We start from the raw sequence: 26,648 nt of genomic DNA, 5'->3' as shown, positions 1-26,648 counted from the left end.
CCCACAACCCTCTGCGTAAAGAAGCCTCCCTCAAATCCCCTCTAAACCTTCCATCAACCACCTTAAAACTATGCCCTCTAGTTGTTGACCCCTCCACCAATGGAAATATGCCCTTACAATCCACTATGTCCAGGCCCCTCAATATTTTGTACACCTTAATGAGGTCTCCTCTCAACTCCCTCTGTGCCAACAAGAACATACCCAGCCTATCCAATCTGTCCTCATAACTAAGATTCTCCATTCCAGGCAGTATCCTAGTAAATCTCCTCTGCACCCGCTCGAGTGCAATCACGACCTTCCGATAATATGGCAACCAGAACTGCACGCAGTATTCCAGCTGTGGCCTAGCCAAAGTATTACACAATTTAAGCATTACCTCCCTGCTCTAATATTCTATGCCTCGGCCAATAAAGGCAAGCATTCCGTATGCCTTCTTATCCACCTGGCCTGCTACATTCAGGGATCTGTGGACCAATGGTGGAGCTTTGGAGGCGTGGCCTATTCAGTTGGAGCTCTGCTGTGGTGAGAGAAAGAACTCCCTGCTGTTGCTCCTGTCTGGGAGGCCTTGAGTGAGCCCTGTGAAACAGCCCAGGAAGAGGAGGAGGGGGCTGGCTTACTACAATTCAACATCCAGAGGGAGAGGAGGAGAGCAGAAAAATGTATCAACTTTATTACTGCTACAGAGAGTTGGAGAGAGGGGGAAAAGAACAACCTGAGAAAACACCATCCAGTGTGGAAGGAGGGAGAGCCATTTCTACAATCTTCGACAGGTGGGTGTGTTTTGGTGCATTCCCCGAAAGACTTTGTTGTATCGGTGGGGGGAGGAAAGAAGATATCTCGAGGGCCGGAACATCGCGGGGGGTGTGTGTGTGTGGGGGTCTTGCTTACAGCTAGGTCCCACACACCACTGAAGCACCCCTCCCCCATTGTCTAGCCTGGGATAGCTGGAGCTACCTGGCTGAAGAATCATTAATTACCCTATTTTACATCGTTGGGGGTGTGTGCCTGGGTGGCTCCAACTACCCCAGGTGAAGACATCTTCTCCCCCCACCCGAAGACCATCGACAAAGACTGTGTTTTTTGTCATCTGGGGAGTGCACCCCAAGAAACACACACCCATCGCTGTGAGGGGAGACCTGCCCTCGCAGCTTCCCTCTTTCCCACCCCCCCCCTCTCTTTCTCTCTCTCTCTCTGTCTCTCCCCTCTCTCTCTGAGAGCCCTTTCCTCCTAATTTGGAAATAAGACAATTAAGACAACTGAGCAGAGGGAGCAAGGCCCCTCCCCAATTGTCAACTACGGGAGAGGTGTGCCTCTTTTAGAGCTCCCTCTGTTCAAACACCAACGAGACCATTTAAGACCATTAAGGCCTGTGACTTTGGGGTGGGTGTGGCCCTTAAAGGGACCCCGTGATGGCGACCCCATCCACACCGGTGGCGGGGCCAGCAAAGACATATGCGCAGGCGGCATCCACATCCACGGCGCCTCCTGCGCCTCCTGCTGCCCTGCCACCATTCAGACTAATAACAAAAAAACACGGGGTCAAGAGCTACACTCACCCGACAATGAGCATCGAGGAGTGCGTGCGGGCGATGGCTGGGGTAGTCGGCCCCTCGGCCATTGTCGCAGCCTCCAAGATGTCTGGGAAGGCTGTATTCTTCCTGGGGTCGGAGCGGGCGGTGTCCCTTGAAAAGGGGCTCACGGTTGGTGGGACGTTCCTGCCGGTGGACCCTCTCGAGGCCACCGCGCAGAGGGTCATTCTTTCAAACATCCCGCCCTTTGTTCCCGCTGAGCTCCTCCTCCCTCACCTACACCAACTGGGGGAGGTAAGGTCAGGGATCAACCCCATACCGCTTGGTCTCAGGGAGAACAGCCTGCGCCATGTGTTCTCCTTCCGCCGCCAGCTTTTTGTCCGGCTGGCGCGGGAGGAGATGACGGAGGGCAATTTTAATGTGGTGCACGAGGGGACTGCCTACCGCGTCTTCTGGACGTCGGACGGTGCAATGCCTGTAGGGAGGTGGGGCACGTTCGCAAGAACTGCCCCGCCTCCAAGGCCGCCAAACCACCGAAGGCGGCCAAGGCTGGCGCCGCCGCCACCCCTCCCCCTAGTAGCGTCCGCGTGCCGGGAGCTGTAGGTGCGCGGGCATCGTCGGGGGCCTTTGTTTTCACGGCCTCCGGCAGGGGGGGAGGGAGAGCCCGATCGGAAGGAAGGCGCGGAAGGCGGCGAAACATTTCGAGGCGGGTCCCCTCAGTGCGCCAGACAATTTGTTTACAGCGCTCAGCCCAACCCCGTCACCGGCGAGCGCGGGGTGCCCTGAGCCCGAGCCCTTGACCAATACCGCAGAGGGGTTCAGGCGCGGGCAAGATAAGAAAAAGGGCGGAGTGGAGCGGGAGGCCTCGGCAGACATGGAGGTCTCCCTGCCTCCGCGCCCCCCCAGGAACAAAAGGAGGCGCCGCTCCAATGTGGCGGAGGGGGAACAACATCCCTCCGCGGAAGAGTACGTGCCCGCCGCGTCCCCCGCCAGCGCCCCCAAACTGCGCCGTAGGCAGGAGGAATCTGTCCCCGGGGAGGGTGAGACAGTCAAGGCTGCCCAGCCTCTGCCTCCCGGGGATGGCGTGGAAGATCTGCCTGTCGTGGGGGGCGTGGGGCCAGCGGAGGAATGCGTTGCTGCCGGGTCAAGCGTCCCGGGGACTGAGGCGGGCGGAGCCGAAAAGGCCGAACTTGAGCCCGCCCAGCTATTAACCAACTTCCCTCGGGTGTCGCTCGGCCCGGAAGAAACGGAAAATATGAACAATTTTAACGATTCTGTACACGCTGGGCCGGGGGGTGGCGGCGGGTAGGGGGAAGAACAACAACCCTCGCCCCCTACTTTGGAGCTGGGGTACTTGGAGGACCTGGAGAATTACTTTGGCCAGGTCTCTCCGCGTTCCCCGGCTTCTGGGGTGGAGGAGGAACCCCTTCCGCTGTCGCTTCCTGACCCAGCACCACTTTTAAAAGAGCCCAGTGGGGACTCCTCTGCCGACGATCCTGGGGGTGGGATCGGGGCAGAGCCAGGGCCAGATGGAGTGGCCGGACCGTTTGCCGTACCTTGTGCGGTCGACGGGCCGGCTGCTGGCAGCGACCTCCCGGAGGGGGACGGGGACTCGGTGGGGGACGAGGGAGAAGATCTCGAGTCCATCGCCAGTGAGGCGGTGGATCTCCTCGTGCGCGCCGCTGAGTTCCCCCTCATTCCTGCAAAGGAACTCCGGGACTTTTTGGTCCAGAGCCAGGGTCGCCGCAACTGAGCCCATCTGGCCCTGGAAAGATGGTCCGAGCCGGGGCTGCTTGTCGCGTCCGTCCGCGCCGCCGCTAAAACCATGCCCGCGGGCGAGCCCTTATCAAAGGCGCAAGGCCTTGAGCTGCACCGGCTCAAAAGGTTCCTCGCTGGGCTGCTGAAGGAGTGGAGGTCAACAAACGACTCCACTCCCCCCCCCCCCACAATAGGTTAGGTAGAGGTTGCACTATGCTTTTGTCATGAAGATAACCATAGCCTGCCTCAACATCAACGGCGGCAGAGAGGCACACCGTAGATTTAACAATTTTTCGCTCCTGCGGGAGGGGAAATATGCGGTGTGCTTCCTGCAAGAAACCCACACTGTTCCGGGAGACAAAGCCACGTGGCTCCTGGAATGGCAAGGAGAGGTCCGCATGAGCCACCTCACTACCACTTCGTGTGGGGTGGCCATCTTGTTGCCCCCACATTTTCAGCCGGAGATCTTGGAGGTCGAGGAGCCCGTGCCAGGCCGCTTGCTGCACGTCATGGTTCGTCTGGGCGACGTGCCGTCCATCTCGTGAACGTGTACGCCCCTCAGCCCGGCCCGCAGCAAACTTGCTTTTTCGAAGAAGTGTCTGCTCTTCTTGGCTCCGTCGACGTCTGCATTGTCCTCGGGGGGGGGGATTTTAACTGCACCCTCGAGGCGAGGGACCGCTCCGGTGCCCCGCAGAGCATGACGGCGATCGAGAAGTTGAGGGACCTGGTCAGGTCCTTCGACTTGGTGGACGTCTGGCGAAATCTCCATCCCGACTCCAGCACCTTTACTTGGGTGAGGCCTGGAGTAGGATGGTCGAGAGTCGACCACCTTTACGTGTCTCGGGCGTACGTTTCCTGCGTCCCGGCGGCCTCCATGCGGCCGGTGCCGTGTTCAGACCACCACCTGGTGTGGGCGGAGCTCGCTTCGCTCCGCGCGAGGACGGGGTCCACGTACTGGCACTTTAACAACCAGCTGCTGGAGGACGTGCGGTTCCAGGACTCGTTCTGTCGTTTCTGGGCCAACTGGAGAAGGAAGCAAAGGGGGGCTTCCCCTCCTTGAGGCTATGGTGGGACGTCCGCGTCTTCTGTCAAGAGTACGCGAGGGGGTCGACCAAGAAGCGGGCGGCCAGGGTCGGGCGCCTAGAAAAAGAGGTGCTCGACCTGGAGTCCCGTCTCGGTCAAGTCGTCGAGGACCCGGCCCTGCGGACGGTGTACGAAGCGAAGGCGGCCGCGTTGAAGGACCTGCAGCTCGTCGGGTCCCGAGGCGCGTTCGTGAGGTCGCGGATCCGGTTCCTGCGGGATCTGGACTAGGCTCCCCCTTCTTCTACTCGCTGGAAAAAAGACAGTGTCCGTAAGCAGCTCTTGACGCTGCTGGCCGACGACGGCTCTCTCGTCTCGGATCTAGAGGGCGTCAACAACAGGGCCCGTGAATATTACGGGGATCTGTTCTCTCCGGAGCCATCCAGCGAGGAAGCGCGTAGAGTTTCGTGGGAGGACTTGCCGGAAGTCGGCCCGGAGGGCGCCGAAAATCTGGAAGCTCAGCTAAGCCTGACGGAGCTGACCGGCGCCCTCGCCCGGCTCTCGAGGGGAAAAGCCCCGGGGCTGGACAGGCTGACCGTGGAGTTCCACAGGGCGTTCTGGGACGTCCTGGGGGGCGACTACGCGCGGGTCCTGGGGGAAAGTCTGGTGACCGGGGAGATGCCCCTCTCTTGGCGCAGGGCAGTCATCATCCTGCTGCCTAAGAAGGGTGATCTCCGCCTCCTTCAGAACTGGCGCCCGGTCTCCCTCCTCAGCACGGACTACAAAATCTTCGCCAGGGCGATGTCTGCTCGCCTTGGCGCCGTGCTGGACCACATGATCCACCCCGACCAGTCCTACACGGTCCCGGGCCGGACAATTCACGATAACATCCATCTGGTCTGGGACCTCACCCATCATTCCTAGGAGGCTGGTCTGTCGGTCGCCTTCCTATCTCTCGACCAAGAGAAGGCGTTCGACAGGGTGGATCACGACTATCTGTTCGGAACTCTGCGCGCTTTCGGGTTCGGGACGCATTTCGTCGTCCGGATCCGACTTTTGTACGCCGCCGCGGAGTGTCTGATAAAGGTTAACGGGTCCTTAACGGCGCCCCTTCGCTTTGGGAGAGGGGTGCGCCAGGGATGCCCCATGTCCGGCCAGTTATATGCCATCTGCGTGGAGCCTTTCCTGCGCCTCCTGCGGACGAGGTTGACGGGACTGGCTCTGCAAGGGCCGGGCGTGGAGGTCGTCCTCTCGGCTTACGCCGATGACGTGCTCCTCGCAGTAGAGGATCCCGCTGACCTGCGGAGGATGCGTGAGTGCCAGGAGATTTACTCGGCCGCGTCCTCTGCCAGGATCAACTGGGAGAAATGTTCCGGACTCCTGGTGGGTCAGTGGCGGGTGGACTCCCTGCCAGAGGAGCTCAGGCCTTTTGCCTGGAGCACGACCCATCTCCTCTATCTGGGAGTCTACCTTAGCCCAGACGAGGAAGCCTGGCCGGCGAACTGGCAAGAGCTGGAGGCCAAGGTCGCCGCTCGCCTAGGGCGCTGGACAGGACTGCTCCGAGTGCTGTCCTACAGGGGTCGAGCGCTAGTCATAAACCAGCTGGTAGCCGCCATGTTGTGGTACCGGATGGTCACTTTGACTCCTCCCCCTGCGTTTGTCACCAAGATACAGAAGAAGCTGGCGGACTTCTTCTGGAACAACAGGAAGCACTGGGTCTCTGCCGCGGTCTTGAGTCTCCCGCTTGGGGAGGGCGGTCAGTCGTTGGTGGGCGTCAGCACTCAGTTCGCGACTTTCCGTCTTCAGACCCTGCAGAGATACCTTTACGTCGAGCCCCCTCCTAGGTGGCGTGCTCTGGCGACGTATTTCTTCCGCCAGCAGCACGGCCTCAACTACGACACGCAGCTCCTGTTTGAGAGCTTGGGGGGCGTCAGGACCGCCTTCCAGGAACTGCCTGTCTTTTACAAGGAACTCACCAGGGTCTGGAACAAAGTCTCCACCAAGCGCAGCTCTCCACCGGCTGGAGTGGCGGCTGTCCTGCAGGAGCCGCTGCTCGGGAATCTGTACCTCCACGACCGAGGTTTTAGGTGGCAGTCGACGAGAGGGCTGTGGCTGGTGAGGTGACCAGAGTCAGGGACCTGCTCGATGGCGTTGGAGCGGGCTGGATGGCGCCAGACACGCTGGTGCGGCGCCTAAATTCCGCCAACGTTCGCCGCGCGGCCGATGACATCGAGTCGCTAAAAACAGCTCTGGGCCTTGACTCTGTTAGGTGCATCGAGGAGGCTCAAGCACGTGGGGAGATCCCGTCCGAACTGACCCCCGTCCGGACGGAATTCCTCATCGGCGCCAAACCCCGGAACCTCCCTCGGGAGCCGGCGCCTCACAACTTGAGCCGCCTCGAGGAAATCCCCTCCGTGCCTTTCAGTTCCGCGCGGAGGGGTTTGCTGTACGGGCTGCTCCTGCACACTCTCAACTTTGCCATCCTCGCCTGCCGTCCGGACACGCCATGGCGTACCATCTTGCCGTCCGGAGGAGGCGGGGGTCCCCGATGGAGGGCACTCTACGCGGGAGTCCTCTCAGTATTTATCGGGGACTTGGCCTGGATGGTGGTGCACGGAGCAGTCCAGTGCAATAAATTTTTAAGCCGGTTCACGGGCTCCCAGACCGCCTGCAATTTCTGCGGTCTGGAAGAGTCCATGTTCCATGTTTTTACCGAATGCGCGAGGTTGCAGCCCCTGTTTTATTATTTAAAGGGGCTGCTCCTGAAATTCTGGCTGCACTTCAGTCCCACACTCCTGATCTTTGGGCACCCTGTGCGGAGGGGAGCGGGTAGGTCCGAGGGCCTCCTCGTAGAACTGCTCCTGGGCACGGCCAAGGGTGCCATCAGCCGGTCCAGGCAGCGGGCGGTCGAGGGGGTCGTTCAGCCTGACTGCCTGCCTCTCTTCCGCGCGTACATCCGCGCCAGGGTGTCCTTGGAGATGGAGCACGCGGTGTCCACCGGTACGCTCGCGGCCTTCCGCGAGAGGTGGACGCCGGAGGGACTGGAGTGCATCGTCACCCCGGGCAACCAAATTTTAATTTGATTTTATGTTTTAAAGTTTAATTTGTTTTAATTGCCGGTGTTTTTAGTGATCCCCTCCCCTTTTGTAGGGGGCACTTGGAGGAAAAAAATATGATTTTAGTACCCCAAAAAAAACTTTAAAAAAAAAACACAAAAAAAGAGCCTTGGAAATGTTTGGTGTGCCCCCCAGATCGAGGGGACACGATTTAATGATTTAATGTTTTAATTTTCTCCCAAAAAGAGTTCTGTGGACAAGCACTTCAAGGTCCCTTTGTTCATCTACACTATTAAGTGGCCTACCGCTTAATGTGTATACCCTTTCCTTATTAGCCCTCCCAAAATGCATTACCTCACACTTCTTTGAATTAAATTCCATTTGCCACTGCTCTGCCCACCTGACCAGTAGATTGATATCCTCTTGCAGTCATGACTTTCCTCTTAATTATCAACCACAGACAATTTTAGTGTCGTCTGCAAACTTCTTAATCGTACTTCCTATATTCAAATCTAAATCGTTGATCTATACCACAAAAAGCAAGGGACCCAGTACTGAGCCCCACTGGAAACATCCTTCCAGTTGCAAAAACATCCATCAAACATTTCCCTTTGCTTCCTACCTCTAAGCCAATTTTGGATCCAACTTGCCACTTTGCCCTGGATCCCATGGGCTTTAACCTTCATGACCAGTCTACCATGCGGAACCTTATCAAAAGCCTTGCTAAAGTCCATATATACTACATCGTATGCACTACCCTCATCGACCCTCTTGGTTACCTCCTCAAAAAATTCAATCAGGTTAGTCAAACACGATCTTCTCTCAACAAATGCGTGCTGACTGTCCCCTAATTAATTCTTGCCTTTCCAAATGTAGATTTATCCTGTCTTTCAAGATTTTCTCCAATAATTTTCCCACCACTGACATTAGGCTGACAAGCCTGTAATTACTTGGCCTATCCTTTTCTCCCTTCTTAAACAAGGGTACTACATTAGCAGTCCTCTGGCACATGCCCATATCCAAAGAGGACTGGAAAATGATGGTCAAGGCCTCTTTTACTTCGCTCAACAGCCTGGGATGCATTTCATTTGGGCCTGGGGGCTTATCTACTTTCAAAGCTGCTAAACCCCTTAATACTTCCTCTCTCTCTATATTTATTTCATCCAGAATATCACACTTCCCTTTGCCTTCATGAAAACAGATGCAAAGTATTCGTTAAGAACCCTACCAACATCTTCCGCCTCACAAAGATTACCCTCATGGTCTCCAATAGGCCCTACCCTTTCTTTAGTTACCCTCTTACTCTTAATATATTTATAGAACATCTTAGGGTTTTCCTTATTTTAATCGCCAAGAATTTTTCATGCTCTCTCTTAGGCATTCCTAATATCCTTTTTAATTTTGCCTCTTAACTTTCTATATTCTGCTAAAGATTCTATAGTATTTAGCCATTGGTCTATGACCTAAGCGTCCCCTTTTTTCTTTATCCTCCCCTGTAAGTCCCTAGACATCCAGGGGGCTCTCGAATTGTTATTCCCACCCTTTTTCTTCAAGGGCACATGTTTGGCCTGAGCCTTCCGGATCTCCTCCTTGAATGCCTCCCACTGTTCCGACATTGATTTACCCACAAGTAGCTGTTTCCAGTCCACTGTGGCCAAATTACTCCTTAACTTGGCAAAATTGGCTTTTCTCCAATTCGGGACTTTTATTCCAGGCCTATCCTTGTCCTTATCCATAACCAACTTGAATCTGACTGAATTATGGTCACTGGCACCCAAGTGCTCTCTCACTAATACCCCCTTCAACCTGCCCAGCTTCATTACCCAAAACTAAATCCAAGACCGCCCCCTCTCGTGCTGAGCGTACTACATACTGACTAAAAAAGGTCTCTTGATGAATGCATTTCAAGAATTCTGCACCCTCTATACCCTTCACACTATATTTGTCCCAATCAATATTTGGATCGTTAAAATCCGCGACTATTACTACCCTATGGTTTTTGGACTTCACAGCAATTTGCCTCCATATTTGCTCCTCTATCTCCCTCCCACTGTTTGGGGGTCTATAGTACACGCCCAGCAATGTGATCGCCCCTTTTTTATTTTTCAATCCTACCCATCTGGCCTCATTTGATGATCCCTCCAACATATCATCCCTTCTCACCGCTGTAATAGTTTATTTAATCAATACCGCGCCCCCCCCGCCCCTTTTTACTCCCCTCTGTCTTGTCTAAAAATCCTGCAACCAGGAATGTTGATCTGCCAAACCTGCCCCTCTTTCAGCCAAGTTTCTGTAATGGTTATAATGTCATACTCCCAAGTATCTACTTGTGCTCTTAGCTCATCTACTTTATTCACTAAACTCATTGCATTAAAGTATATACCATTTAGCACAGGAAGACCTCCTTGCTTACTACTTAAGTCTCGTTTCCTGTCTTACAGATTCGCTTTCTAGATTCTTGCTATCCTATTTCTGCTTTTACTTCCTTCCCTATTGAATTTGTTCTCGGGTTCCCATCCCCCTGCCAAGCTAGTTTAAACTCTGCCCAACAGCACTAGCAAAACTCCCCATGAGGATATTAGTCCCAGCGCTGTTGAGGTGCAACCCGTCCAGTTTGTACAGGTCCCATCTCCCCCAGAAGCGGTCCCAATGCCTCAAGAATTTAAAGCCCTCCCTCCTACACCAACTCTCCAGCCACGTGTTCATCCTCTCTATCCTTCTATTCTTGTAATCATTAACATTTGGCAAGGGTAGTAACCCAGAGATTACTACCTTTGAGGTCCTACTCTTTAATTTTCTTCCAAGCTCCATGAATTTTGCCTGTAGGACCTCATCCCTCTTTTTACCTATGTCGTTGGTCCCGATATGGACCACGACCTCTAGCTGTTTACCCTCGTTCTCTCTTTACCCCACCCCACCTCCCACCCCAAGGAATGCCCTGCGCCCACTATGCGACATCCTTGACCCTGGCACCAGGGAGGCACCATTCCATTTGGGAGTCATGTCTACGGCTGCAGAAACGCCTGTCTGTTCCCCTAACTATAGAATCCCCCATCACTAGAGCTCTTTTATTCTTTGTCCCTCTAAGGATGGAGTCAGTGGCTGGGGAACACAGTTTGTGGCAGGGACCAAAGATAATGGCTTCGGTCTTCCCAGTATTTAATTGGAGAAAGTTTCTGCTCATCCAGTACTGGATGTCGGACAAGCAGTCTGACAATTTAGGGACCATGACAACACCCATGCGGGCTTACAGCAACAGCCACCAGACAGTAAGTGACAAAGGGACGTCTTGTCCAATTTTTCCTCTCCATAGCCCCAGGCCCCAGAAGTCAATAGTAATTCCCCAGATCCACTTATCCTGTATAGAACGGGCATTGAACCTGGGAGCTGTTGGTTGGCCTGGCTCAATAGCTCAGCACACAATACATTTAGCCTCTACAAGTCTCCTGTAAGGATTATATCTTGGAAAGGAAAATAATACATGGGTTAAATTCTGAGGAGAGGTTGGATAAACTTGGCTTGTATTCTCTTGTGCTTAGATGGTTGAGGGGTGATCTAATCGAGGTATTTAAAATAATTTTTATAGGGTAGATACAGAGAGTGTGAGGTCATGCACTTTGGCAGAAAAAATCTAAGAGCAAGTTATTATTTTAATGGAGCAAGATTGTAAAGTGCTGCAGTACAGCAGGACCTGGGAGTACTCGCGCATGAAACACAAAAGGTTAATATGTAGGCACAGCAAGTGATCAGGAAGGCCAATGGTATCTTGGCCTTTATTGCAAAGGGGATGGAGTATAAAAACAGGGAAGTCTTGCTACAGTTGCACAAGCTATTGGTGAGGCCACACCTGGAATACTGCGTGCAGTTTTGGTTTCCATATTTACGAAAGGATATACTTGCATTGGAGGTAGCTCAGAGAAGGTTCACTAGGTTGATTCCGGGGATGAGGGGGTTGAGTTATGAGGAAAGGTTGAGTAGGTTTGGCCTCTTCATTGGAATTCAGAAGACTGAGAGGTGATCTTATCAAAATGTATAAGATTATGACGGGGCTTGACAGGGTAGATGCAGAGAGGATGTTTCCACTGATGGGGGAGACTAGAACTAGAGGGCATAATCTTAGAATAAGGGGCCGCCCATTTAAAACTGAACTGAGGAGAAATTTCCTCTGAGGTTTGTAAATCTGTGGAATTCGCTGCCTCAGAGCTGTGGAAGCTGGGTCATTGAATAAATTTAAGACAGAAATAGACAATTTCTTAAACAATAAGGGAATAAGGGGTTATGGGGAGCGGGCAGGGAAGTGGAGCGGAGTCCATAATCAGATCAACCATGATCGTATTGAATGGCGGAGCAGGCTCGAGGGGCCATATGGCCTAGTCCTGCTCCTATCTCTTATGTTCTGACATAACTGGTGGGGAAATTAAGAACAAGGAGGCATAAGCTTAAAATTAGAGCCAGGCCATTCAGGGGTGATGCCAGGAAATCCTTTTTAACACAAAGGGGAGTGGGAATCTGGAACTCTATCCCCACCAAAAAGCCTGTGGATGCTGGGGGACAATTAGAGCTTTCAGGACTGAGGTCGATAGATTTTTGTTAGGTAAGAGAGCAAAGGTGGAAAAATGGAGGCAAGATACAGATCAACTAACAATGGTAGAACAGGCACAAGGGACTGAATGGTGTCCTGCCCTCATGTCTTGGGTAAAGGCACAAAGATTATGTAGGGGGCGGGGGCGGAGAGAGGGGGGGGGGAACGGGGGAAGAACACACACCAAAACACACACTTTAGAAGAACTACTCCAACAGTTGAACCTTTAAAAATATTTCCAATGACTAATCCCTCAGTGAAGCTGAGCTATAGTCAGTAAATCAGACCAGACTAGAAACATACTCGCTTCTGGATGCATTTCCCACAACAAATCCCTCAGCAAGGCTATTCTTCCAAAATTAAACATCAGCAACTTCCACATCTACACACCCAGCCGCTGATATGGAACTGATGCTCTCCAAATTCTCCTGTATAAACACCGACCTTTCCTGCTCGCCACTGTGCCAGGAAATACACTTCTCGCTAACGTGCAGGAACAAAGCTGTGCGACTGAAGAAATATCTATTCGATCAGACACAGGGCCTAGACAAACTTTGCTGCTTTGCCTCCATCACAGCCCGCAGCTTACCTGGTAAGTCTCGCTTGACATCTCCTCTCTGAGGCTCACCAAAGGGACACACTCCTCATTTTCATCAGCACTATCCATTTCCAAACAGACCTGCTCACTTTGGCAGGTTGGAGGTGTTTTCCCTTCGACACCCACTTCTGGTCAGAGAACAAGGCAGGTGTTTGCCACTGAACTGTACCCACGCTGTAAACCTACACAACAAGGCAGCTTGCTTATGAGTCAGCACTATGGACGGAATCAAAGGATAAGATTGCAAATGAAGTTAAGAACATGAAGTGTTGTAATATGTACATTGTGTAAAGTGAACTACGTATAACAACTTGCATTTATATAGAGCCGTTAACATTGTAAACTGTCCCAAGCTGCTTCACAGGGACTGGTTACTACGTTAAAGGCACTGTATAATGGAAGCAAAATAAGTTGATGCTTAAAAGGCTCCTTAAAGATGTAGGCTTTAAGGAGCCTTTTAAACAACAACTTGTATTTATATAGCACCTTTAACATAGCGAAACGTTCCAAGCTACTTCACAGGAGTATTATGCGTTAACAATCTGACATCGAGCCGCATAAATAGTTATTAGCGCAGATGACCAAAAGCTTGGCTAAAGAGGTAGGTTTTAAGGAGCGTCTTAAAGGAGGAAACAGGTAGCGAAGCGAAGAGGTTTGGGCAGGGAGTTCCAGAGCTTGGGGCCGAGGCAACAAAAGGCACAGCCACCAATGACCAATGGTTGAGCGATTATAATCAGGGATGGTGAAGAGGGCAGAATTAGAGGAGCGCAGATATCTTGGGGGAGGGGGGGGGGGGGGGAACGGGGACTAGGGGAGATTAGATAGGGAGGGGCGAGGCCATGGAAAGATTTGAAAATAAGGATGAGCATTTTGAAAACGAGGCATTGCTTAACCGGAAGCCGATGTAGGTCAGTTTTAAAGGAGGAAAGAGAGGGAGAGAGGCAATGAGGTTTAAAGGGAGGAAATTTCTGAGCTTAGGGTCTAGGCAGCTGAAGCCAAGGCCACCAATGGTGGGAATTGGGGAAGCGCAAGAGGACAGAATTGGAGGAGTGCAGAGATCGTGATGGGTTGTAGAGCTGGAGGAGGTTACAGAGATAAGCCACGGAGGGATTTGAAAATAAGATGAGAATTTTAAAATCGAGGTGTTGTTGGCCAATGACAGTCAGTGAGAACAGGGATGATGGGTGTACAGGACTTGGTGTGCTCCTTGATACAGGGGTTCCAATTTCATTTTTGAAAATCTATGTTTAGAATATAAATAAAATAAACCCAGTTAAAAAAACATAGCTCATCAAATCCATTCCCTGTAAATCAAAGACAATTCGTCACAAGACAATCACAAGCTCTCAGGCAAGGCAAGGATAATTCTTCCCAGACCAAGCTCTGTGAAATCCTCTGGGAGAACCAGTGGATGTGGTGTATTTGGACTTTCAAAAGGCTTTTGACAAGGTCCCACACAAGAGATTGGTGTGCAAAATCAAAGCACATGGTATTGGGGGTAATAATGTACTGGCGTGGATAGAGAACTGTTTGGCAGACAGGAAGCAGAGAGTCAGGATTAATGGGTCCTTTTCAGAATGGCAGACAGTGACTAGTGGAGTGCCGCAGGGCTCAGTGCTTGGACCCCAGCTCTTTACAATATATATTAATGAGTTGGATGATGAAATTGAGTGTAATATCTCCAAGTTTACAGATGACACTAAACTGGGTGGCGGTGTGAGCTGTGAGGAGGACGCTAAGAGGCTGCAGGGTGATTTGGACAGGTTAGGCGAGTGGGCAAATACATGGCAGATGCAGTATAATGTGGATAAATGTGAGGTTATCCACTTTGGGGGCAAAAACACGAAGGCAGAATATTATCTGAATGGCAGCAGATTAGGAAAAGGGGAGGTGCAGCGAGACCTGGGTGTCATGGTTCATCAGTCATTGAAGGTTGGAATGCAGGTACAGCAGGCGGTGAAGGCGGCAAATGGTATGTTGGCCTTCATAGTAAGGGGATTTTAGTATAGGAGCAGGGACGTCTTACTGCATTTGTACAGAGCCTTGGTGAGGCCCCACCTGGAATATTGTGTTCAGTTTTGGTCTCCTAATCTGAGGAATGACGTTCTTGCTATAGAGGGAGTGCAGCGAAGGTTCACCAGACTGATTCCTGGGATGGCAGGACTGACATATGAAGAGAGACTGGATCAACTTAGCTTTTATTCACTGGAGTTGAGAAAGATATGAGGGGATCTCATAGAAACATATAAAATTCTGACGGGACTGGACAGGTTAGATGCAGGAAGAATGTTCCCAATGTTGGGGAAGTCCAGAACCAGGGATCACAGTCTTAGGATAAGGGGTAAGCTATTTAGGACTGAGATGAGGAGAAACTTCTTTACTCAGAGTTGTTAACCTATGGAATTCCCTACTGCAGAGAGTTGTTGATGCCAGTTCATTGGATATATTCAAGCAGGAGTTAGATATGGCCCTTACGGCTAAAGGGATCAAGGGGTATGGAGAGAAAGCAGGAAAGGGGTACTGAGGGAATGATCAGCCATGATCTTATTGAATGGTGGTGCAGGCTCAAAGGGCTGGATGGCCTACTCCTTCACCTATTTTCTAGGTTTCTATCCCCAACTCTCAAAACTAAAAGAAGAAAAAGACTTACATTTATATAGAAACAGAGAAAATAGGTGCAGGAGCAGGCCATTTGGTCCTTCAGGCCTGCACCACCATTCAATATGATCATGGCTGATCACTCACCTCAGTACCCACCCCACTCTTGCCTTCGCTCCCTTCCCCCTTGATCCCTTTAGCCGTAAGGGCCACATCTAACTCCCTCTTGAATATATCCAACGAACTGGACTCAACAACTTTCTGTGGTAGAGAATTCCACAGGTTCACCATTCTCTGGGTAAAAAAGTTTCTCCTCATCTCGGTCCTATATGGCTTACCCCTTATCCTTAGATTGTGACCCCTGGTTCTGGACTTCCTCAACATCGGAACATTCTTCCTGCATCTAACCTGTCCAGTCCCATCAGAATTTTATATGTTTCTATGAGATCCCCTCTCATTCTTTTAAATTCCAATGAGTATAAGCCTAGCCGATCCAGTCTTTCTTCATAAGTCAGTCCTGCCATCCTGGGAATAAGTCTGGTGAATCTTCGCTGCACTCCCTCAATAGCAAGAATGTCCTTCCTCAGATTAGGAGACCAAAACTGCAACACAATACTCAAGGTATATAGCGCCTTTAACAACCACCAGACATCTCAAAGCGCTTTACAGCCAATGAAGTACTTTTGAAGTTATGGTCACTGTTGTAAAGTGGGAAATGCAGCAGCTAATTTGTGCACAGCAAGCTCCCACAAACAGCAATGCAATAATGACTCGATAAGCTGTTTTAGTGATGCCGATTGAAGGATAAATGTTGGCCAGGACACTGGGGATAATTCCCCTGCTCTTCTTCAAAATAGTGCCATGGGATCTTTTACGTCCACCTGAGAGAGCAGACCGGGCCTCGGTTTAACATCTCATCTGACAAACGGCACCTCCGACAGTGCAGGACTCCTTCAGTGTCTGCCTAGATTTGTGTGCTCAAGTCCCTGGAGTGGGACTTGAACCCACAACCTTCTGACTCAGAAGCGAATGTACTAATACATCAATCCAATTCTACACCATATATTGATCTCTAAGCAGCAGTTCCATCACCTAAACCTAGCCAACATTGTAACCCTCCATCAGAATATCTCTCTCTCTCTCCCCACCCCCCCCCCAGTTAGTACAAACAGCTAGAGCTGAACCACACAGATCAGGACAAACTCAGATTCAACCCCCAGTCAGTGCAGAGGCGGCGCTCAGCCAGTTATAACATGAAATGAGCCTCGGCAACCGGAGGCGAGAGACACAAATAAGGTAGGATCAGACTGTGGTGAACCTCATTGTCAAAGGGTCTACGAACATTCACAATCTGCATTTATGCATGGAAGAAATAATAGCAACTTGGGGTGAGATAATGGAGAGCAATCAGAACCATGTTAAACATGTGTCAACCGAAGAAAAGGGAAAACATTCTTAAAACCGTAAATGTGTAAACGAGTTGAGGACACAAATATCCAACCAAGAAAGTTCCCAGTTGGATGTTTAAAGGATATAAACATTACAAGCCCCAAAAAACACAGTCCACAGCTGAGTCAAGTGAATTCCAACTTCAGCTCTCCAGACCAGGTGTGGAGCTCAGGGCCACATGCGCACACTTGCTCGTTCCTTCATGAATCCTGGCTCAGGTGATTCTAGTACCCACTCTAAATTATTCGGGACAACTGTTCTCTTGGCCCATAGCCTCTTAAGAAGCACTATCCTTCCGCTGCAATGAGTTTCTGATCCACATTTAAAGAGCGACACCTCAACAATTGGCCCCATTTTGTTAGCCAGGCCACCACACAGGATAGGAGTGCCATAGCAAAAACTTCAACTAGGAAAGGAATTCAATCCTTTTCATCAGAAACATTACAGGGGTCACCGATCTTCCCCAATGGTCTCATACGTAGACACAAGAATAAAAGAACATAAGAATTAGCAGGAGTAGGCCGTACGGCCCCTCGAGCCTGCTCCATTCAATAAGATCGTGGCTGATCAGTAACTTCAACTCCACTTTCCCACCCGCTCTCCATATCCCTCGATTCCCCTAGACTCCCAAAATCTATCGATCTCAGCCTTGAATATATTCAGAGACTCAGCATCCACAGCCCTCTGGGGCAGAGAATTCCAAAGATATTCACAACCCTCTGAGTCAAGAAATTCCTCCTCATCTGACACTGTCTAGTTCAGGACTAAGTCATGGCCAGAAGTTCCCAGATTCTATTCTCAACACAGCTAACCTGATATCAACTGCAGCAACTATTGAGGCTCTACAATGAGGGGGGGGGGGGGGGGAACAAAGGGAAGAAAGGTCTCATCCTCAGCACAGCCACTATTCGGGGACACTCATTGTCTAGGTGTACTTGAAGGATAGTCATGGACACATTGTACATGGACTGCTGGTATCTCAAACTGCATCAAGACTGAGCACCTTAGATTTATAGAATCCTAGAAAATCATGTCACAGGAGGCCGCCATTTGGCTCATAAATGTCCATCGAAAAAGAGCCATCTAGCATTATCCCACCTTCTAGCACTAGGTCTGTAGCCCTTGCAGCTCACGGTTCTTCAAGTGCACATCCAAGTACTTTTTAAATGTGGTGAGGGTTTCTGCCTCTAACACCCTTTCAGGCAGTGAGTTCCAGATCCCCACCACCCTCTGGAAGAAAAAACTTTTCCTCAACTCCCCTCTAAACCTCCTACTAACTACTTAACCCCTCTGCTGATGGAAATATGTCCTTCATATCCACTCTATCTAGGCCCCTCATAATTTTATACACCTCAATTAAATCACCCCTCAGCCTCCTCTGTTCCAAAGAAAACAACACCTGCCTATCCAATCTTTCCTCATGGCTAAAATTCTCCAGTCCTGGCAACATCCTGGTAAATCTCCTCTGTACCCTCTCTGGTGCAATCACATATTTCCTGTAATGTGGTGACCAGAACTGTACACAGTACTCCAGCTGTGGCCTAACCAGTGTTTTATACAGTTCGAGAATAACTTCGCTGCTCTTGTAGTCTATGCCTCGGCTAATAAAGGAAAGCATTCAGTCTGCCTTTTTAACTACCTTATCGACCTGTTCTGCTACCTTTAAGGGTCTGTGGACATACACTACAAGGTCCCTCTGTTCCTCCACACCTCTAAGTAACCTCCCATTTAATATGTATTCCCTTGCATTGTTGGCCCTCCCCTAATGCATTACCTCACACTTTTCCAGGTTGAATTCTATTTTCCACTTTTCTGCCCATCTGACCATTCATCGTTATCTTCCTGCAGTCTAAAGCTTTCCTCCACTGTCAACCACACAGCCAATTTTTGTATCATTTGCAAATTTCTTAACCATGCCCCCTACATTAAAGTCTAAACCATTTATACTACAAAAAGCAAGGGACTGAGTACTGAGCCCTGTGGAACCCCACTGAAAACAGCCTTCCAGTCACAAAAACACCCATCAACCAGTACCCTTTGCTTCCTGCCTCGGAGCTAATTTGAATCCAATTGGCCACTCTCCCTTGGATCCCATGGGCTTTTACTTTTTTTGATCAGCCTGCCACGTGGGACTTTATCAAAAGCCTTGCTAAAATGCATATACTCGACATCAAACGCACTGCCCTCATCGACCCTCCTTGTTACCTCCTCAAAAAATTCAATCAAGTTAGTCAGACACGACCTTCCCTTAACAAATCCATGCTGACTGTCCTTGATTAATCTGTGTCTTTCTAAATGAAGATTTATACTGTCCCTCAGAATTGATGACATAGAAACATAGAAAATAGGTGCAGGAGTAGGCCATTCGGCCCTTCTAGCCTGCACCGCCATTCAATGAGTTCATGGCTGAACATGCAACTTCAGTACCCCATTCCTGCTTTCTCGCCATACCCCTTGATCCCCCAAGTAGAAAGGACTACATCTAACTCCTTTTTGAATATATTTAGTGAATTGGCCTCAACAACTTTCTGTGGTAGAGAATTCCACAGGTTCACCACTCTCTGGGTGAAGAAGTTTCTCCGCATCTCGGTCCTAAATGGCTCACCCCTTATCCTTAGACTGTGACCCCTGGTTCTGGACTTCCCAAACATTGGGAACATTCTTCCTGCATCTAACCTGTCTAAACCCATCAGAATTTTAAACGTTTCTATGAGGTCCCCTCTCATTCTTCTGAACTCCAGTGAATACAAGCCCAGTTGATCCAGTTTTTCTTGATTCCAATAATTTGCCCACCACCGAGGTTAAACTAACTGGCCTGTAATTGCTCGGTTTATCCCATCCTCCCTTTTTAAACAATGGTACGTTAGCAGTCCTCTGGCACCACTCCTGTAGCCAAGGAGGATTGGAAAATGATGGTCCTTAAGGGAAGAAAGTTAGACACAGACCCGGGCCAGCTCCCAACAGTGTAGAATAACCAAATGAACAATTTAGACTGAGAAATAGAAAAGAAAACCAGAAAAGGCAGTTGGGAGGAGGGTGGGTGGCAAAAATATCCTTGAAGAATAAAAGCCCTTTGTCCTTCAAGCTCCAGCAAACCAAAATCTCAAAGTCCAATGAAACTACTGTACAGAAGTGACATGAACTTTCCGAATACTCAATCTTAGACATACCATCACTTTCACAAACATATGGAAAATACTTTCTATACAACTACCGTGCTAACAATGATGCAAGAAAAGCTTCACATTTGCACTAACTACAGTGGTGTAAACACTGCACTCGAATGATTCTAGGTGCAAAACAAAGAAGGCAAGTCGGAGAAAATCTTAGGTAATGCACTGAATTTCTTAAAACCTTACTGGGAATGATATATTTGGAGCAAGCATTCTGTACGATAAGAACAGCACTTTCAAAATCAATTCTACATCCTAAAGTGCAAAAGCCAATAGTCCAAATACCAAAACAATTTATCAATACTATCAAAACAGAGCAATTCTGGCACACACAAGGGTTTGAAGAGAAAGGGTGCCATCCATTTGAATTACCTCTAGGAGTGTCTGTTGTCAACCACTGACCAAAACTAAGAGCTAAGCCTGAAATAGGACACATTGCACGTGTGTTTAAACAACTAACCCTATTTAATTCACTAATTTACACAAGAACATTGCTCCTGATCGATCAGAAGTATTGTGACCATCTATACTTTTCCCTCATAAACCAAACTTTCATGGAATCATACCGCACAGGACGACGCCATTCGGCCCATCGTGCCTGTTCCTGCTCTTTAAAAAACCTATCCAATTAGTCCCACTCCTGCTGCTCTGTCCACAGTCCTGCAAATTTTTCCTTTACAAATAGTTATCCAATTCCCTTTTGAAAGTTACGACTGAATCTCCATCCACCACTGTAATGTATGTCCCCGAGAGTATGCTTACAGGTTTGTAGAGCTGTTGAGTTGGGAGTGGCTTAGCCAGTCACATGATGTTCACAAGACTCAATAAAACCCCAGCCAGTTGGGTTCGGGGGATCCACGATGAGGCAGGTGTTGAGAGCCTGGTGGATGAACTAGTAATGTATCGTGTGATTGTTAAACCTTTTGCTAATAAACCAACTAGTTCTTAATAGCAATGTGTTGCTATGAATTCTTAAGCAAAGAACCCATCAAGCAAATACATTACAACCACCTTTTCAGGCACGACATTTCAGATCACAACAACTCGCTGTGTAATGGAGTTCTCTTTATTCCCCCACCCTGGTTTCTTTTGACAATTATCTTAAATCTGTGACCTTTGATTACCAATCCTCCCGCCAGTGGAAACAGTTTCTCCTTATCAAAATGCTTCAGAATTTTGGTGAGAGAGAAGGTATTAAATCAGGAGCACAAAGTCTCACCGAGTTGGTCTGATAGTTTTCTGAGGCATTTTCTCTCGGCTGTCCACCCTGAAATGCGGGCACAACCTGGGCAGATAGTTCCGACATTGGGGAGGTCCCACGAAGCAAGTCCAATGGTCTCCCTCGTCAATGTTGGCACAGCACCGTGTCCTCACTGCAATACACACATGGGAAAAATACTGGTGGTTAAAAAAAATTACCTTCCCACACTTCCTTTCCTATCCACGATCTTCAAGGTACCCAATATGGTCAGCCTTTCCTGATAAAATCAGCTGCGGCTCAGTGAGTAGCACACTCGCCTGAGTCAAACTGAGCCCACTCCAGGGGCTTGAGCACATAAATCTAGGCTGACACTGTCGGAGGTGCTGTCTTTCATATGAGACGTTAAACCGAGGCTCCGTCTGCTCTCAAGTGGCCGTAAAAGATCCCATGGCATTATTCCGAAGAAGAACGGGGCAGTTATCCCCAGTGGCCTGGCCAATATTTACCCCTCAATCAACATCACTAAAACAGCTTATCACACTGGTGTTTGTGGGAATTTGCTGTGCGCAAATTGACTGCCGCTTTTCCCACATTACAACTGTGACAACACTTCAAAAAGTATTTCATTGGCTGTGAAGCGCTTTGAGACGTCTGGTGGTCATGAAAGGCATTATATAAATGCAAGTCTTTTATGGCTTTGACATTTCCTTACCAGCTCACATAATCATCTCCAACTAGGATTTAACTGACCAGGTCATAGTTGGGAGTTTCGCAAACACGTTCAAACTGGAGAGGCCCAGTGAGCCTCAAGGCCTGCGTGACAATGACAAATTTCCTTGTGGACAAATACAAACCATGTACAAAAAAGACTTGCATTTATATAGCGCATTCCACAACCACCGGACGTCTCAAAGCATAGTTTGCAAGGACAGAGGGGTTAAGAATGTTTTTTTGAGGAGAGGGATGATGATGGGAAATTGGAATGGGAAAATACTATTATTTAAATGGAGAAAGATTGCAAAGTGCTGCAGTACAGCGGGACCTGGGGTTACTTGTACATGAAACACAAAAGGATAGTATGCAGGTACAGCAAGTGATCAATAAGGCCATGGAATCTTGGCCTTTATTGCAAAGGGGATAGAGTATAAAAGCAGGGAAGTCTTGCTACAGCTATATATTGGTGAGGCCGCACCTGGAATACTGCGTACAGTTTTGGTTTCCATATTTACAAAAGGATATACTTGCTTTGGAAGCAGTTCAGTGAAGGTTCACTAGGTTGATTCCGAGGATGAGGGGGTTGACTTATGAGGAAATGTTGAGTAGGTTGGGCCTTTACTCATTGGAATTTAGAAGAATGAGAGGTGATCTTATCGAAACGTACAAGATTATAAGGGGGCTTGACAAGGTGGATGCAGAGAGGATATTTCCACTGATAGGGGAGACTAGAACTAGAGGGCATGATCTTAGAATAAGGGGCAGCCCATTTAAAACTGAGATGAGGAGAAATTTCTTCTCGGAGGGTTGTGGATCTGTGGAATTCGCTGTCTCAGAGAGCTGTGGAAGCTGGGACATTGAATAAATTTAAGACAGAGATAGACAGTTTCTTAAATGATAAGGGGATAAGGGGGTTATGGGGAGCGGGTAGGGAAGTGGAGCTGAGTCTATGATCAGATCAGCCATGATCGTATTAAATGGCAGAGCAGGCTCGAGGGGCCGTATGGCCAATTCATGCTCCTATTTCTTATGTACCCAAGGAGAGGGAACCATGAACATCAGCTAGCATGGGGGGCAGGGAGGGAAATTGGACAGCAGTTTGTCCTCACAAAAGACTCCCTGAAACACATTAGAAGCCCAAGGCAGCACCAAGTAACTGAGGAGTGTGGAATACAGAAGTGCCTTCACATTATCAACCCAGAATATTGAGAGGCAACAATAGGAACAGAACAGAAGACTGATACTGAATCAAGCGAAGATATTCTCTGCTCTCTGCACACTCCTGTATCTGGCCAATGACTCATGTAAAGTCGATACAAGTGAGATCAGATGGGAAATAGTCACTGGGTGGGACTGCATTCGCCTGGTTCCATTCTTATCTAATCGTAGCCAGAAAATCACCTGCAACGGCTTCTCTTCTCACTCCCACACCGTTACCTCTGGTGTCTCCCAAGGATCTATCCTCGGCCTCCTCCTATTTCACATCTATATGCTGCCCCTCGGCGATATCATCCGAAAACACAGTCAGTTTCCACATGTACGCTGATGACACCCAGCCCTACCTCTCCACCACTTCCCTTGACTCCTCCACGGTCTCTAAATTGTCAGACTGCTTGTCCGACATCCAGTACTGGATGAGCAGAAATTTTCTCCAATTAAATATTAGGAATACCAATCCATTATCTTTGGTCCCCGCCACAAATTGCATTCCCTAGCCACTAACTCCAACCCTGTCCCGAGCATCTATCCAAGGCTGAACCAGACTGTTTGCAACCTAGGTGTCATATTTGACCCTGAAATGAGCTTCCAGCCACCTATCCGCTGCATAACTGAAACCGCCTCAGCTCTTCTGCTGCTGAAACCCTCATCCATGCCTTTGTTACTTCTAGACTTGACCACTCCAATGCACCGCTGGCTGGCCTCCCACATTCTACCCTACGCAAACTTGAGGTCATCCAAAACTCGGCAGCCCGTGCCCTAACTTGCTCCAAGTCAAACAGGTACTTGCTGACATACATTTGCTCCCGATTTCAAAATTCTCATCCTGGTTTACAAATCATTCCATGGCCTCGCCCCTCCCTATCTCTAATCTCTTTCAGCCTCACAACCCCATGTGATATCTGCACATCTCAAATTCTGTCCACTTGAGCATCCCTGATTATAAATGCTTAACCATTAGTGGCCGTGCCTTCAGCTGCCTGGGCTCCAAGCTCTGGAACTCCCTCCCTAAACCTCTGTCTTTCTTTCCTCCTTTAAGACACTCCTTAAAACCTACCTCTTTAACAAAGCTTTTGGTCACCTGCTGTAATTCCTTCTTATGTGGTTCGGTGTCAAATTTATCTGTTTTGTCTTTTAACACAGCTGTGCAGTGCCTTGGGACGTTTTACTACGTTAAAGGCGCAATATAAATAAACATTGTTGTTGTTGTCGAATGGCATATGATGTACTAAATGTCATCTCTTTAAATAATGCCAAAATTGCAACATTCAGTATTGTAATCTATGTATAAATGGATGTTATGTTTTAAATATCCACCCAGTTGTTCACCATTAGGGTTCGGAGGTAAAAGTGAATTACACCACCTCTGGTGTCGAGTTACCTGGATTCAATAGTCTTCAGCAGCTTGTCTAACTTGTTGTGGCCAAGCTCTTACAAGCCATAATTCAAGATGCAATTAGTAAACATGGGATAATAGAAGAGAGCTCGTACACATTTGTAAAATGCAAGTGGTACTTGACAAACTTGCAACCTTTTCTTTTGAAGTAGTTACCAATTCGTTGGATGAACAAGGAGGGAATTAGAGCTCAGCTTTTCAAGAGTGATGTCAGGAAACACTTCTTCACACAAAGGGTAGTGGAAATCTGGAAAACTCTCCCCCAAAAATGCTGTGGGTCAATTAAAACATTCACAACTGAGATTGACAGAATTTTGTTAATTAAGGATCTGTGGGCCAGTATACAAACAGACACACCCATCTCCGTGCCTCCGGACCCCAGTCGACCGTGGGGACGGTCACCCTCATCCGCAGTCCCCCAGGTCGAGGTGAATGGCAAGGGGCAAACGGCAAAGGTTAGGGGCGAACGTTGAGGATTGGGGGTGAGGGGCAAATGGCGAGGGTGAGGATTGGGGACTGGGCGGGGGATTGAAGGGGTGAGGCCGGGTGAAGGGGTGGGGTTGGGGCCGGGGGTGAAGGGTTGGGAGGGGGGGTGAAGGGTTGGGTGGGAGGGGGGGTGAAGGGTTGGGGGGGGGGGGGGGGGTGAAAGGTTGGGGGGGGAGCGGGGGTGAAAGGTCGGGGTTGGGGGGGGGGGTGAAGGGGTGGGGTTGGGGCCGGGGGTGAAGGGTTGGGGGGGGAGCGGGGGTGAAGGGTTGGGGGGGGAGCGGGGGTGAAAGGTCGGGGTTTGGGGGGGGGGGTGAAGGGGTGGGGTGAATGGTCGGGGTTGGGGGGGGGGGAGCGGGGATGAAAGGTCGGGGTTGGGGTGAAAGGGTGGGGTTGGGGCCGGGGGTGAAGGGGCGGGGGGAGCGGGGGTGAAAGGTCGGGGTTTGGGGGGGGTGAGAGGGCGGGCGGTAAATGGAAAATGAAACACACTCACCCTCAGCTTCAGCCGCTCCTCGGCGCCACCTGCTCCCGCCCGCCGGACGTGACGCCGCAAACCGCCCAATTCTACGCGTCACTTCCGGTAGTAGTGGGGCGGGATGGCGCGGCTGACGTCACGCGCTGTGGTCACCTGACCGCCCGCACGCCGTGGGCTCCCGCCTTTGCGTACGTGCTGCGCAGCCCCACTTCCAGCGGCCCGGTTGGTGTATGTGGCGCGGGAGCAGTCCATTGGGCCCATAACCCCTCATGCAGCTCTCCACCCAATCCCAGCCTGGCCTGCCTGCAGCTCCATTGCACATGGGCACCGTGATGTAATGGTGCATGGGTACAGTGTCCTATAAATACATAAAGGATAAGAGGGTAACTGAAGAAAGGGTAATCTCTGTGTGTGGAGGCAGAAGATGTTGGTAGGGTTCATAATGAATACTTTGCATCTGTTTTCACAAAGGAAAGAGGCAATACAGATACTGCTATTGAGGAGGAGTGTGATATTCTGGATGAAATAAATATATAGAGAGAGGAAGTATTAAGGGGTTTAGCAGCTTTGAAAGTAGATAAGTCCCCAGGCCTGGATGAAATGCATCCCAGGCTGTTGAGCGAAGCAAAAGAGTAAATAGCAGAGGCCTTGACCATCATTTTCCAGTCCTCTTTGGATTTTGGTATGGTGCCAGAGGACTGCTAATGTGGTACCCTTGTTTAAAAAGGGAGAAAGGGATAGGCCAAATAATTACAGGCCTGTCAGCCTAACCTCAGTGGTGGGAAAATTATTGGAAAAAATCCTGAAAGACAGGACAAATCTACATTTAGAAAGGCAAGGATTAATTAGGGACAGTCAGCACAGATTTGTTAGGGGAAAATCGTATTTGACTAACCTGATTGAATTTTTTGAGGAGGGTCGATGAGGGTAGTGTGTATATGCATTGTGTATTTGGAATTTAGCAAAGCTTTTGATAAGGTCCCACAGGGCAGACTGGTCACGAAAGTAACAGCCCATGGGGTCCAGGGCAAAGTGGCAAGTTGGATCCAAAATTGGCTCAGAGGCAGGAAGCAAAGGGTAATGGTTGATGGATGTTTTTGTGACTGGAAGGATGTTTCCAGTGGGGTTCCGCAGGGCTCAGTACTGGGTCCCTTTTTGTGGTATACATCAATGATCTAGATTTGAATATAGGGAGTATGCTTAAGAAGTTTGCAGATGACACTAAAATTGGCTGTGTGGTTAATAATGAAGAGGAAAGTCATGGACTGCAGGAGGATATCAATCTACTTGTCAGGTGGGCAGAACAGTGGCAAATGGAATTTAATTCTGAGAAGTGTGAGGTAATGCACTTGGGGAGGGCTAATAAGGAAAGGGAATACACATTAAGTGGTAGGCCAC

At 49.5% G+C, this 26,648-nt stretch overlaps 1 protein-coding gene across 4 annotated transcripts in view; it reads right to left on the bottom strand.

Moving 5' to 3' along the window:
* psen1 (presenilin 1) overlaps nucleotides 1-25,366 on the bottom strand; it is a 103,821-nt gene extending 78,455 nt beyond the window's left edge. For 2 of the 4 annotated variants that reach the window (XM_070878693.1, XM_070878696.1), the window contains exons 1-2: nucleotides 25,269-25,360; nucleotides 20,983-21,136 (exon numbers count right to left, since the gene is read on the bottom strand). In XM_070878693.1, coding sequence (XP_070734794.1) covers nucleotides 20,983-21,069 — 87 coding nt within the window. In that variant the 5' untranslated portion in view covers nucleotides 21,070-21,136; nucleotides 25,269-25,360. Of the gene's footprint in view, nucleotides 1-12,534; nucleotides 12,717-20,982; nucleotides 21,137-25,268 lie in introns of those variants that run through there. The other 2 variants (XM_070878695.1, XM_070878694.1) reach the window with 2 other exon arrangements.
* Between the last annotated feature and the right edge of the window lie 1,282 nt (nucleotides 25,367-26,648).

This window comes from Pristiophorus japonicus, chromosome 4 (assembly GCF_044704955.1).
Source record: "Pristiophorus japonicus isolate sPriJap1 chromosome 4, sPriJap1.hap1, whole genome shotgun sequence".
In the NCBI taxonomy this organism is placed as follows: Eukaryota; Metazoa; Chordata; class Chondrichthyes; family Pristiophoridae; genus Pristiophorus; species Pristiophorus japonicus.
Note: the sequence above shows the minus strand (reverse complement) of the source record. Positions and strands in the feature narration are given on the sequence as shown.